The sequence below is a fragment of the Vitis vinifera genome, chromosome 15 (assembly GCF_030704535.1).
Source record: "Vitis vinifera cultivar Pinot Noir 40024 chromosome 15, ASM3070453v1".
Classification (NCBI taxonomy): Eukaryota; Viridiplantae; Streptophyta; class Magnoliopsida; order Vitales; family Vitaceae; genus Vitis; species Vitis vinifera.
The window spans coordinates 12,420,033-12,432,929 of NC_081819.1; the positions used below are offsets into that span (position 1 = coordinate 12,420,033).

Here is a 12,897-nt window from a genome sequence, read left to right on the forward strand (position 1 = left end):
GAAAGGTACGGTAAAGACCGTAGCACCCCTTTAAGTCCCTAAAGTCGAGTCTCTACTAATAAAATGAAGTTGATGTGACAATTGATATGGAAATCAATGAATACTCAAGGTGATCATGCACATATGAGAATCAAAACACTCAATAAAAAACGACCGAAGTGAGAACGGGGCATACCTTGGCATCAAACGATCAATGCGCTATCAAGAAAGAGGGTTAGTACACAATTAAAGAATAATCTCATGCATGTCATAAAGCAAAATAAATCAATCATGTATGATAATCAAATCAATTAATCAATCATCAAAATCATGTATGTGGGGCTCTCACCAAAGCCCGTTTTATTTTGTATGAATTAATTTCATAAATTCAATTATTTGGAATTACAAAATTCAATTCTTGCTTATTTTTAAAACATTTTAAAAGATCATGAAAGACTTGAAAATTGTTTGCCGAATAGAAAGTGGAAGCAAATTTTATTAAAAAGAGATTTTATTGACATTAAGATTACAAAAAAAAAAAAAAATAAGTAAAATGAATTAAAATAAAATGATAAATGAAATAATAAAATAAAATAATGAAAAGGTTAAGGAGTAAAAGAAAACTACTTGAAAATCAGATTTTTTAAAATCAATTTTTGGAAGTAGAAATGGAGAAGTTAAGAAATGAAATATCCACTTGTTTCAAGAAGGGCTCACCAAAGGTGGCCATGCATCTCATGAGAGAAAGATAGTGGGTCCCACGGTCAGATTTTGTCTTCCTCACCATTTTGACACTTGCATGTAGCCTATTGCACCGGATAGTCCAAGAACGGCAAATGTAGAGTTTGTTGCATTCCCAATGTTCCAATAGTAGCCTCCTTGTTTCCAACCTTCACATATGCAACAGTCAAAGGGTCCAAGAAACAACATCTCTGTTCAGCATTGCATCTAATACCCAATGTCCACAACCTAAACGCTCGCATAAGAATATCCTTTGAAGTTAATATCCCTTGAATCTTGCTTCCGGTCATAATGATATATGCATTTCCAGGGTGGAGTGTAGGGTGAGGTCCAACAGTTGCATATGCATCACCAGGCTGTGTGCCAAAAGTTCCCTTGATATGCTGGGGTGGAGGCTGCTGTGGAACTAGTCTACCAGCGGCACCGTACCCATAGGGCAAGGTATCAACACGGCTGGCTCTTGGTTGAGAAATTCCAGAAAAGGGTATTTGCATTGGCATGCTGCTTGGGAGCGTCTCTGGAGGAGAGACATTTGTTGGTTGGGCTGGTGCAGAGTAGGGAGGGTACACTGTTGTCGTTGGATAACAATCATGTCAGAATCCGGGTACCCAGCATTGTTCATTGCTTCATAAGCTTGCCCTGCGGTCATGGCTCCACTGTAGAGGAACTCAAGGAGAGAGTCAAGCTCTTCATGGTTTAATTCCGGGAGTGTTATGGCATTACGTGGTGCAACTTTGCATCCATCTGTGTCGAGCATGTTCTTGAAGATCTCTGACCTTGCTGCCAATAATGCTCTATGTGCAAATAGAGAAGGTCCATTGTGGCCTGGCTTGACTTCAATATCAGTGTGAACTTGGTCTCTGAAAGCAGCAGCCAATCCTCCAAGAAAGCTTAATTTCTCATTAAGTTCCTCTTCTAAAAGTGACCTGACTGACATCTTATCTCCATTAAAAAAAACTGAATTATAGGATGCCCCTAGTTGGACCTGCAAGCTGTCTTCATGATCCAACACGGGATCTGTTAGCCGGTCAGTTGAACTTGCTTTTCTTATATGCATGGACCTAACATCACAGTCTCCATCTTCAAACTCCACTAGAAGTGACAACCAGTAATCAGTTAATCTCTTGTTCACATGAAAGGCTATGTTCTTCCCTGGGTATTTGCATGGAATCTGGCGGAAAATGACGGAGACCTCGCCTCAATCCCTGAGCTGGTTGTTGTTGCCGGCCACAGCCATGCGACCGAAGGCTGCACCACTGAAGTCGAAGTGGGTATGCCCTCCTGAGAAACAATGTCAAACTGACCAGTGAACCCATCCATATAATAATCTCCCTAGGTTAAGAAGGTTACTGCCACTTGGAGAAATCTGAATCCAAATCCAAATCCAGGCTGACCAGCAACTCTATCTTCAAGTGTTAATAAATCAACGAGGTTCGCTCCTTTTAATTATGATCAACTTAGACCAGCAATTTATATTAACTCCATAGCGGTGCTCACTCTAACAGTGAGAAATATCAGATAGAGAGTTATAAGGCCTATGCCTAATGTCTTGCTAGGACGCGTGTCGTTCCAAGGTAATACCACAAATGCCCAAATTAGTCCTGACATGAGAAAAGCCCAAAGTATAAAACAGGCTACTGTCTTGTGGAACTATGTATGGACCAGGTCTCTTTGAACATACTCCTAGCAGCATCAAGACCCTCAAACCAATGAGAGTGTTGAACATAGGACCCGCATAGCACCTAGACAAGGCAATCTGCACACCACCCCCACCATTCATCGCCAGTGCAACATTTGACATCAAATCACCCATTGAGTTACCCCGTGCCAATATAGTTAATCCAAGGAGAGATGGATTAACCCCAAAAATAACACCAAATTCCACAAACAGAGCTACAAGCTCACTTTTAATTATGTAGAACCAGATGATACTCATTATAAATCCTCCCAAAACCCACAGAATTAAGAACCTCTGAGGTGGCTGATCAGATACAGTATAACGATATGCAAGAATGCCAAGATTACAACCAACTGTAACACCAACAAGATATGCGGCGTTCATGCCTTGAGAACCCACATCGTCTTAGGAATTCCACAAAAATGCAAGAAGAACAAGAGCCAATGAAGCACTGGCTACAGCATATGCCCGGGGACCATTTTCCCCCTCAACTATAGGGATTGTTAACCGCTTTGGCACTGTCAAGGGCATCTCCACCTGTGAAACAAACTTAGAGACTGAAAACAATGGCTGGTTGTTTTCCATGCCCTCATCAGTCCAATGATTTCATGTAACGGTCATCCACGGGTCAGAAGCAGGCAATATTCCACCAAAAGATGATACACAGATCAAGGTATTTTCACAAATGGAAGTCCACATGAGCAGAGGAGTATAGAAAATGAAAAAGTTAAAAAGGAAAAAGAAAACAGAGTGAAAATGAGAGACTCCAGGAATTATTAGTCAAAACCTCATTACATGAATGATAAACGGGTGTGAGGCAAATGTGGGACAAGCTGAAAGTTCACAATACAACTATCAAAAGTCAAACCCGAAGAGGAATACGTCTATTTACAGAGGAGAATATAAAGTATCAATGAGAGACAAAACAGAGCATTTCGTGCGCAATAACCATGTTCAACCAAAGCAACCTGTGGCCCTTGATGTCCACAACAAACAACAAACGAATACACGGAAATCAACAAAGAATGAAGCAGAACATCAAGAAACGAAAACATATCAAGCTCGAGATGGCTTTACCTGGTAATCCACGGTGTGATTTTCTTCCACTCCTCCTTCTTCAGCTATTATCCCAAGAAAAGATCTTCTCCAAACTCAGCAACTCCCAAGAACTCTCCCTCCGGTAGCTTGCCTCCCTCTCCAGCTAGAGAACCCCACTCACAAATATCTTCAAACAAACACGTCCTTCCAGCTCTCCCTCTATCCCTCTCAAGTCACTCTCTGTTTTTTTTCTTACTCCCGTCCGCCCCCTTTCACTACCAGACTTGCTCCTCAAGAAAGAATCCCCCCTGAAAATCTCTCAGCCAACCTCCCAAAAACACCCCTCCCTCTACCAGAATGTCCTCTCTCTCATCCGCTCCTCATAACGGTCTGCAATGCCAAAAAAAACCTCCTTCCAGAATGTTCCTTCCACGTGTCATCCTCGTATTCGTCTCCCAAAAAGCAATGCTGATTCCCTAATGGCCACCCGTGAAGTGACATGTGGCTCTCTGGGTAGTGACACCTGATAAGATAGCCTGTAGAAACGAAGAAAAAATGAACCATGCCCTGTTAACAGGGTCTACACTTATTTTATAAATTAATATATTTTTAAATAAATCTTCAAAAGAATATATTTTTATTGCTAATCTATTAAACACTTAAAAATTGTTTTATGTTTTGAAAAACAAAAACTATTTACAATATGGGGTCAAGGATGACTTTAGATGAAGAAGTGCAAAAACAAGGAAAGTTAATAAAAGTGAAAGTATACCCCATTATTCAATTATGATATTTTTTTTTTTTTAGAGAATTAAAAATTTTGAAAACGAAACACTGTTTTCGTCCACGTGACATGAAATAGACTCATTGCCAGTGCCATGAATGCTATGCATGGCCTGCACACGTAGAACCCACGTGATACCAATCAGGCCCATAGTTGTCTTTTTAATTCCCAACAACTTAATGTATGCTAAACTTAGTTGTATTTTGATGTTGTATAAATTGATGATTGTCTTTTTCCCAACAATTTCATGTATAACTATATAAAATAAAATAAAAATTAAATAACAATACACATATATGTTTGAAATTAATCGGTATATAATTTACACTTTCAATTTTATTAATTTGTACTTTGATTTCATTTTTTTTTATATCATAGTCTTATTTATTTATCTATATTTTCATCTCATATAAATTTATTATATACTTTTAATTATTTAAATCACATCTTTTGTAAATATAGCTTCAATATCTTAAAATTTTCTTGAAAGTAAGTCTTTACCTTTGGTCTTTTTGGACAATTTCATGTGGAAATATTATAGAGAAAAAATAGGATTTGTGTAGTAATAATTTTAAAAACGATTCTCATTTGTACATATAATATTCAATTATTTTTAGAAACAGATTTTATTCGAGGACTAAAATATGCAAATCAATTTTCTTAATTTATTATGATGTTACTGTATATTTATATATATGATATAAATGTTTCTAAAAATAACTTTCATTTTTTCAATTGTTATTTTAAACATTTTATGAAAAATTAATAATGAAAAATATCTAAAACTTATTTTAAAAATTAATCTATTTTTAAATAAATCTTGAAAAAAACAATATTTTTATTACTAATCTATTAAACACTTGAAAATTGTTTTATGTTTTGAAAAACAAAAACTATTTACAATATGGGGTCAAGGATGACTTTAGATGAAGAAGTGCAAAAACAAGGAAAGTTAATAAAAGTGAAAGTAGACCCCATTATTCAATTATGATTTTTTTTTTTTAGAGAATTAAAAATTTTGAAAACGAAACACTATAGTGGGTATTGTAAAAAAATAGTCTCTTTAATAGTTTATTCCATGAGAATTATTGCATTATGTTAAAATCAAAGTTCAAGACAGAGGGAAGACTGGGGATGGAAAAAAAAAAAAGGTTAGAGAAAATAGAAATGTTAATTAGTACTAAAGGCAACTGAAAGTTGATTATTACATTTACAGGGGAGGATTTTGTTACATGAAAAATCAAGAATATGATGAATAAGCTAATATTATTTCATGGGAAATTAAGAACCTTGTAAATGGGTTAAAATTTTGTTTAAGACAGTAGGTTGAGAATTAGAATTAGGCATATCATTAAAGAAACAATGAAGTGATTATATGATTAGGATCATTAGGTATTTAATCAAATAAAGGAGTATTTGATTTGAGAATTAGAATTAGATATATCATTAAAGAAACAATGAAGTAACTATATGATTAGGATCATTAGGTATTTAATAAAATAAAGGAGTCTCTGATTTGAGAATTTTTCTCAAAAGATTGGAATACTTTCCAGAGAAAATAAGATGCCGAATATTTTTTTTATTTTTTTATTTTTTTATTTTTACAATGAAAAGCAAAAGATAAAAGGTGAATCTTCCTCTTATGCTCAGTGTTGTAAGCTGGGCCAATCTTTCTAATCAATGTCCTCCAACCTACCACTATCATCAACCCAAAATGCTAATATTTGGAGGTTGGTCAGCCACCCACACAAATCCATCATAGATTGGCTTAATCTTAAGCGACTCCAACTCCCATGTACATGTCTCAATTGGTGCAATTTCCATATTGTAGAGGGGAGGCATCGAATATTACAACGATTCAAGTCCAAAGTTTGCAGATTAACAAGTATTTCAGTGGGTAAGCTCTCCAATTTCATGTGGGAGAGTATGAATATTTTTTACTTCATCTAGGTCCAAAACAGTGAGTAATTTGAAGTTTTTTTTAATAAAAATGATAAAATTGTTTCTACGAAACCACATGTAACATTAATCAAAGATCAAACCTGTGAACTATGTAGAGATTGAGAAGTATTGTTTTGGAAAGTTCATCATGAATCAAAAGACGTTAAGTACAAATTTTGGATTATGAAGCATGAATCAATTTTATTGTACCATACAAAGGATGTCAGGAGTGAAGCTCATCATTGAGACTTATGAAAGTTGAAATGGGGTGTTTTTTATTTGTTGAAGGATAAAGTTATCCCTTTTTATTTTAATTTGTCTTTTACGATTTATGGTTTTGTTATAATATGATCAAAATTGAGAGGTTTCATCATTAGCTTCATTGAATTAGTAGATTCTTAATAGATTCTTAAGTGTTAGTACAATCACGTTGATCAACGTAAACATCTCTCATCTTCGTCTTATTTCCTCCGTGATTGCGTTAATTAAAATAGGATGAGTGGGATTAATGTTTTTGTCTACCTTAGATAACTTTGAATTTTTTACTTTGAAATGACAAGACCTCGAAGAAGATCATGAATGTGACAAGACCTCACTACATCTAACCTCCTTCTAGTCACATGAATCATACTTCTATGAATCAATCCATTCGAGTCATCTTTGGTAATGTCTTCCAAAGTTTCTTCTCCTCTCGTCTATATAAAACCCTTTGCAATCCATAAGTGGATCAACTTCCTGGCACTGATTTTGGAGTCTTCTAGGAAAAGACTACAAGTAGAGGAAACAAGATTTCAAATAATAGGGTAAATCATTATAACTTATAACTAGAATTCCTATGCATGAATCGGGACCTCTGCATCTCGAACACAAGGCAAAGAAAGCCTTTGTCTTCCAAAAAACGGAAGATGATTTGTCTCCACAATTAGGGAGAATGGATTCCCTTGTTCCTTTCTCCATTATTTTTTTGATGCAAAACATCGGAAGTTGCTTCCTTTTCCTCAAAATGAAACAAAGCAAAGTTCATATCATTTGCTTTCTTCTAACTCCTAAACATCAAAGCTTTAAATTAATTCTTCATTGTGGTCGTGTTGGTAGCTAAATTTATATTTCGATACAAATTATATCTATTTAAAACACTGCAAAAATGAGGTCCAATCCATAACTTTCAGAGCTGACCCTCGCCTAGCGTCTAGCTCTATGAACCCACAGAAAAAAAAAATTAAAAAAAAAGTTTTTTTTTTAATGGAAAGTGGAAAAGATGAAAAGAGAAAAAACCAATGGGACAGAAAGTGTTATTGTTATTGTGTAAACTTTTGATATGTGACCATTAAATAAAAGTAAAAAGATATGAGTTTAGGATTAAAAAAAAATGAGACATGTGTAGAACATCCCGTTTTATTGATTAGAATTTCATAAAGGGATAAATAATTGATAGGAGAAGGAGAAAAAAAAAAGGCATTCCTTGACAAGCTTATGAGAGCACATAAATTACAAAAGAAAATAAAAAGAAACAAACTTCATGGAAAAAAGAAAAATTAAGCTTATGAAAGGACATAAATTACAAAAACAAAAATAAAAATAAACAAACTAACATAATCTCTCTTCTTTTTGGAGGTGATACAGTGGATTCTGTCCTAATCTTCTCCCTTGGTCTTTTCAAATTCTTCAATTAATTTATCAAACATGAATTTTGGCTCCACTTTTTCGAGAATTTTCAATTGTAACAATCCAAAAGGAAGCTTTTCCATTCGATCACAATCCTCAATTTCTAAAGTCTTCAAATGAGCCAATGCTCCTTCCTCCAATATTAATTCCTCTAATGAGAATAAACCACGAAGTTCTAAGCTTTGGAGTTGAAGGAATCCTCCAGAAGAGCAGACCAATTTCTTTCCAACATATGCGTCCAGAGATAACTAAGAACCTTCAACTTTGGAAGCTTCTTCAAAATAAACATTGGATCATTCTTTAGCTCGCAGCGGTCTAAAGAGAGTTCGAGGAGATTTGGAGGATATAATCCAATTTTCGCTGGCAACTCCAACTTTCCCTCTAAGATCACCTTGTAGAGATAGGTGTGATGTGATAAATGCATGAGTCCTGGAATCAATCTTTTCTCTTCAATAACTTTCTTCCACCGCTTTAATCTGAGATGGTTCAACAATGTTTTCTTTTCAAAATTTTCTATATGCGACAAATTCAAGGTCCGAAGAGCAGTTAAGTTAGCAATACACTAAAAAAAAACCCCTCCTTTAGGTGTGGATTCAACCATCCCCATAATTTTTATTTTTTAAGTTGGGTCAATTTTCCTAATCCATCTCCTTCTAACCAACTTCCTGGAAGCAAACGTAATGTTTGAAGGTTAATGAGTTTCTCCACACCCAAATAACCATTCACACACTTACTTGATTTGAATTGACTTGAAATCTCACCACCAGAACAATTTAGATGTCTCAATTGTTGCAACTTCCAAATTGTATGAGGTATGTAGGAATCATTGTAGCCTAAGTCAAAACTTTGGAGATTAACAAGTCTATCAATGGAAGAAGGAAGTGTTACTCTCCCGAATCCCCCAATGTGTAGGAATTTCAAATGGACAAGTTCTCCTATTTCCTCCGGGACTATATAATTATCATTCATACTTCCTAAGTCCAAAACAGTAAGTAATTTAATAAGCTCTTGTAAAGATTTCCAACTTTTTCCTTCAAATGGCTCAGTAAAGAAAATTAAAGATCTGAGACGTGAATTATGCAAATGTTGAGAAATGTTGTTGTTGATGAGATGTTGATGAATGCTGAGTCGATGAACGCTGGTAGGAATTGCAACATCAATGTTTTCATGTACCTCAAAAAGTCTTGCATCTCTTGCTTCTGAAATGGCAAGGTCTCGAAGAAGATCATGTATGCGGCAAGAGGTCACCCTTCCATCTATCTTTCTGGCGGCCACTTGAATCATGCTTCTATGGATCAATTCATATAAATAGTCTTCTACAATGTCTTCTAATGGTTCTTTTCCCCTCCTTTGTATAAAGCCTTCAGCCAATCATAACTGAATCAACTTGCTTGTTTTGATTTCTGAGTCTTCTGGGAAGATTCCACAATAAAGAAAACAAGACTTCAAGTAATAGGGCAAGTCATTGTAACTTAAAGCAAGAATTCCCATACAAGATTCAGGATCTTGACTTAGATGCCAATCTATACTTGCAAGCACTTTCTCCCACGATGATGTTGTCTTCTCTTTTGTGGATAGCAGGCCTCCTACCACCACAATGGCAAGGGGCAAACCTTTGCATTTTGGCACAATGTTTTTTCCCAATACTTCTAACTCTCGAGTTAGAATACCTGATGTACTTCTGTTTCCAAAAGTTTTCTTGAGAAGGAGCTGCCAACTCTCATCATCGTTCATACTACGAAGTCTATATATAAGTGCTTGTGAATTGGCATGTTGAGCAATTTCTTCTTCCGAATTGAGAGATGTCCCAACAATTTCCTCCTGTGAAGTGGCATGCAGAGCAATTTCTTCATTGCGGGTGGTGATCAATACTTTGCTCCCATCCTTAGCCTCAGGAAGATATGAGCGCAAGCTACTCCAAACTTCCCTGCTTCATACATCATCCATAGTAACCAAGTACTTCTTCTCTTTCAGATACTCACGAACATTCCTGCCAAGCTCAACCTCTCCCATGCATTCGTATCGGCCACCTGAATCATGCCTCTCTGGATCAGGTCGTTTAAGTAGTCTTTGTTATATTTATATAAATATATATATATTGTTGGTTAAAAAATAAAGTGTAAGAAGAGTTACACTTTTGAAAATAACTTTTGGAAAATAAAGTGTAAGAAGGGTTACACTTTTAATGTGTGAATTAAACACATGATTAAGTTTTGAAATGTTACAAAACTTGAAAGGTTGAGGAAGACAATGAGTCTTCTCATCTTTGTAACTTTATAAACTTAAGAGGTTAAGTGTAAGAGAGTTACACATTTGAGATTAAATCATGTTTAATGTGTGAATTAAACATATGATTTAATTTTGAATGTTACAAAGATGAAGAGGTTGAGGAAGACAATGAGTCTTCTCATCTTTGTAACTTTATAAACTTAAGAGGTTAAGTGTAAGAGAGTTACACATTTGAGATTAAATCATGTTTAATGTGTGAATTAAACATATGATTTAATTTTGAATGTTACAAAGATGAAGAGATTGAGGAAGACAATGAGTTTTTTCTCATCCTTGTAACCTTTTTTCAACCCTAAGAGTGCTATATATATGACTTTTCTTCTTTTTGAAATCTCATGCAGAAAAGTGAAAAGGCTTGATCAATCCCAAGACTATTTCCATTTAGTTCCCAAAAGATTTCTAGAGGTGGGAGGAAATAGAGTCTTTGGACAAAGTTCCAAGAACTTGTTTGAGCCTTTCTTGTGTTATTCTTCTTCTTGTTCTTATTTTGTATCTAAGAGAGTTTTATTGTATCAAAGTGAGTGTGTGAGAGTGTTTCCTTTCTCCATTGTATCCAAATTTTTTCAACAGTCTTCTGCAACGTCTTCCAGTGTTTCTTTTCCCCTTTTTTGTACAAATCCTTCGGCAACCCACAAGCGAATCAACTTACTTGCTTTGATTTCTGAGTCCTCCGGAAAAACCCCACAGTAAAGAAAGCAGGGCTTCAAGTAAGAGGGTAAGTCGTTATAGCTCAGTGCAAGAATTCCCAAACAGGAGTCGGGACCTTGACTTAGATGCCAATCCATGCTTTTAAGCACTTCTGACATGAGTGTTGTGTCGAATCTTTCAGTGATAGAAGTCCTCCGAGCACCACGACTGCAAGAGGTAAACCTTTGCATTTTGCTACAATCTCCTTTTTGAATTCTAACCCTGGCCATGTCAGTTCTGCTGCACTCCCTACTTTGTTGAGAAACAGCTCCCAGCTTTCATCCTCACCCAAAAGTTGAAGTTTATAGCAATCTGAATGAGCATCCACAGCAATATCTTCTCTGCGAGTAGTGATAAACACTCTGCTCTTATTTAATTCCGCAGGAAAATATGGGCTCAACCTGTGCCAAACATCGGTGTTCCATACATCATCCAACACTATCAAATTCCTTTTATCCTTGAGGTAATCGGAAACCTTCTTTCCCAACTCATTCTCAACCATATTACTAATTTCAGTTTCGTCTCTCTGGCGGAGAATGCATGCGGGTATCCCCATAAGAAGCTCCCGGATTGTATACTCTTGAGATACATACACCAAAGCACGACAGCTAAAGTGGTTCTGAACATCACTGTGGTTGTAAACTTTCTTAGCAAGAGTTGTTTTGCCAAGGCCACCCATCCCCCAGATGGCCACCACTACTCTCTCCATCGCTCCCTCTAACAGCTTTTCCTTTACAGCTTCCACATCATTTTTCATCCCCACTACGCCGGTTTCTTCAACAGTGGGGAGCCTCTTCTCTTTCCTGGCGGCCACCATTTGATTGGAGTAGCTCCAAGGTTCAGAAGAACTCCCAGCTTCAGAAGCTGTGGGATATTCGATGCTGTACCTCTTCCTATTAACCAAAATCTTCTCAAGTTTGGTATTGATTTCTGTTATACGATCGCTGAGCTCATGTGCCAGCAGTAACTTGTCAACTAGGCCCAGGCATGCGGGTAAGAATTTGAGGAACTTGAGATTATTGAGTGTCTGCTGCCGTTTGCGTTCCACCTTGAACATGAATTCATCAATGACATCCTCAGCATCAAAAGCCGCATCTCTGACCTGATTCACCCACAGCTTGAACCTTTTATCGTATCTGCGCTTTTCATCTGCATATTCCAGGGAGAGTCGGATCCACTCCAGCTCGTCACGAAGCTGCCTCACCTCCCCTTCTACTGCCCCGAATAGAGAGGCTTCTTGTGAAACCAAGTCATACAGCTTCTGTACTAGATAAGAGACACTGCTCTCTGCCATTTTTGCTACTCTTCTACCAAGAAGAAGAAAATAAAATCTCTCCATGGTCAAAGGATGAACTTGAGAAGAAGACTTATTCGCTAATGTTTGTGTGTGTTTGTTTATCACGTATAGTCCCACATCGCAACTTCCCCTACGTGACACAAAAATTGAAAATTCGGTGTGGTACCAGATTTTTGCTTTAAAATTTTTTCTTAGCAAATTACCATCTCTGTATATGTTACATTTTGTAGGGACATTACGCATGCCATAACTATCCTAGTTGCATCTTCTAAATTTTAGCCATTTAACTGAGATAGTTCTCGTGTAATGTCTACCACATATAAAATACAAAGAGATGATAATTTATTTCATATCCAAATTAAAAATTAGGTAAGATTAGGTAAATTATAAATTATAAAAATTCCTCTTGTATTTTAAAATTTTATATACTTTTAAATACCTTATCTTTATATTAAATAAGGCACATTGAAGATGGTTATATGCTTTAAAAGACAATAAAATTAAGTGTAACGAAAATATTTCACCACAATTTGTTGTATAAAGACTAACTTTACTTTAGATGAAAAATCAAATATGGTTGTGGTTTGGATAATTGTACATAGAAAGACAAGGTTTGCTTTGAACGCAAAAGAGAAAGCAGAAAAAAAAAAAAAAAAGGTTAAAAAGTAAGAAAGTGAAGGTAGTAAGTTATTAATTAAATTAAACATATTTACTAAAATTTCTTAATAGTATAACTCAAAGTTATTTTTAATTTTAAGTATTAAGTTAAAATAGTTAGTTTATTTTTAATCGTAAATC

General features: G+C 35.8%; 2 protein-coding genes across 3 annotated transcripts; both read right to left on the reverse strand.

Annotated features, from left to right (window-relative positions):
• Nucleotides 1–294: 294 nt before the first annotated feature.
• LOC104881844 (uncharacterized) lies at nt 295–3,792 on the reverse strand. Of its 2 annotated transcripts, none has more exons than XM_019225462.2 (2): nt 3,476–3,792; nt 295–3,366 (listed from the first exon to the last, which is right to left on the reverse strand). In XM_019225462.2, the coding sequence occupies exon 2, from the start codon at nt 1,775–1,777 to the stop codon at nt 1,127–1,129; it is 651 nt and encodes a 216-aa protein (XP_019081007.1). In that variant the 5' UTR covers nt 1,778–3,366; nt 3,476–3,792; the 3' UTR covers nt 295–1,126. The 2 variants fall into 2 exon arrangements, with proteins under 2 accessions (XP_019081007.1, XP_019081006.1); XM_019225461.2 differs by having other exon boundaries at nt 295–3,374; nt 3,476–3,786.
• Nucleotides 2,804–12,096, reverse strand: LOC100241736 (putative disease resistance protein At1g50180). The gene is made up of 4 exons (XM_019225543.1): nt 11,024–12,096; nt 10,765–10,970; nt 9,765–9,871; nt 2,804–2,935 (listed from the first exon to the last, which is right to left on the reverse strand). Exons 1-4 carry the CDS (start codon nt 12,094–12,096, stop codon nt 2,804–2,806), a joined length of 1,518 nt encoding a protein of 505 aa, XP_019081088.1.
• Nucleotides 12,097–12,897: the final 801 nt, after the last annotated feature.

Bases quoted from the DNA above. Each gene is read 5' to 3' on its own strand.
- LOC100241736 (XM_019225543.1), bottom strand. From the start codon at position 12,096: ATGGCAGAGAGCAGTGTCTCTTATCTAGTACAGAAGCTGTATGACTTG. The intron at 9,872-10,764 runs GTAAGTTGATTC...GACCTGATCCAG, and splicing joins GGACTCAGAAATCAAAGCAA to AGAGGCATGATTCAGGTGGC. The intron at 2,936-9,764 runs GTATGAAGCAGG...TTTGTTTCACAG, and splicing joins ACTTGGTTACTATGGATGAT to GTGGAGATGCCCTTGACAGT.
- LOC104881844 (XM_019225462.2), bottom strand. From the start codon at position 1,777: ATGCATATAAGAAAAGCAAGTTCAACTGACCGGCTAACAGATCCCGTG.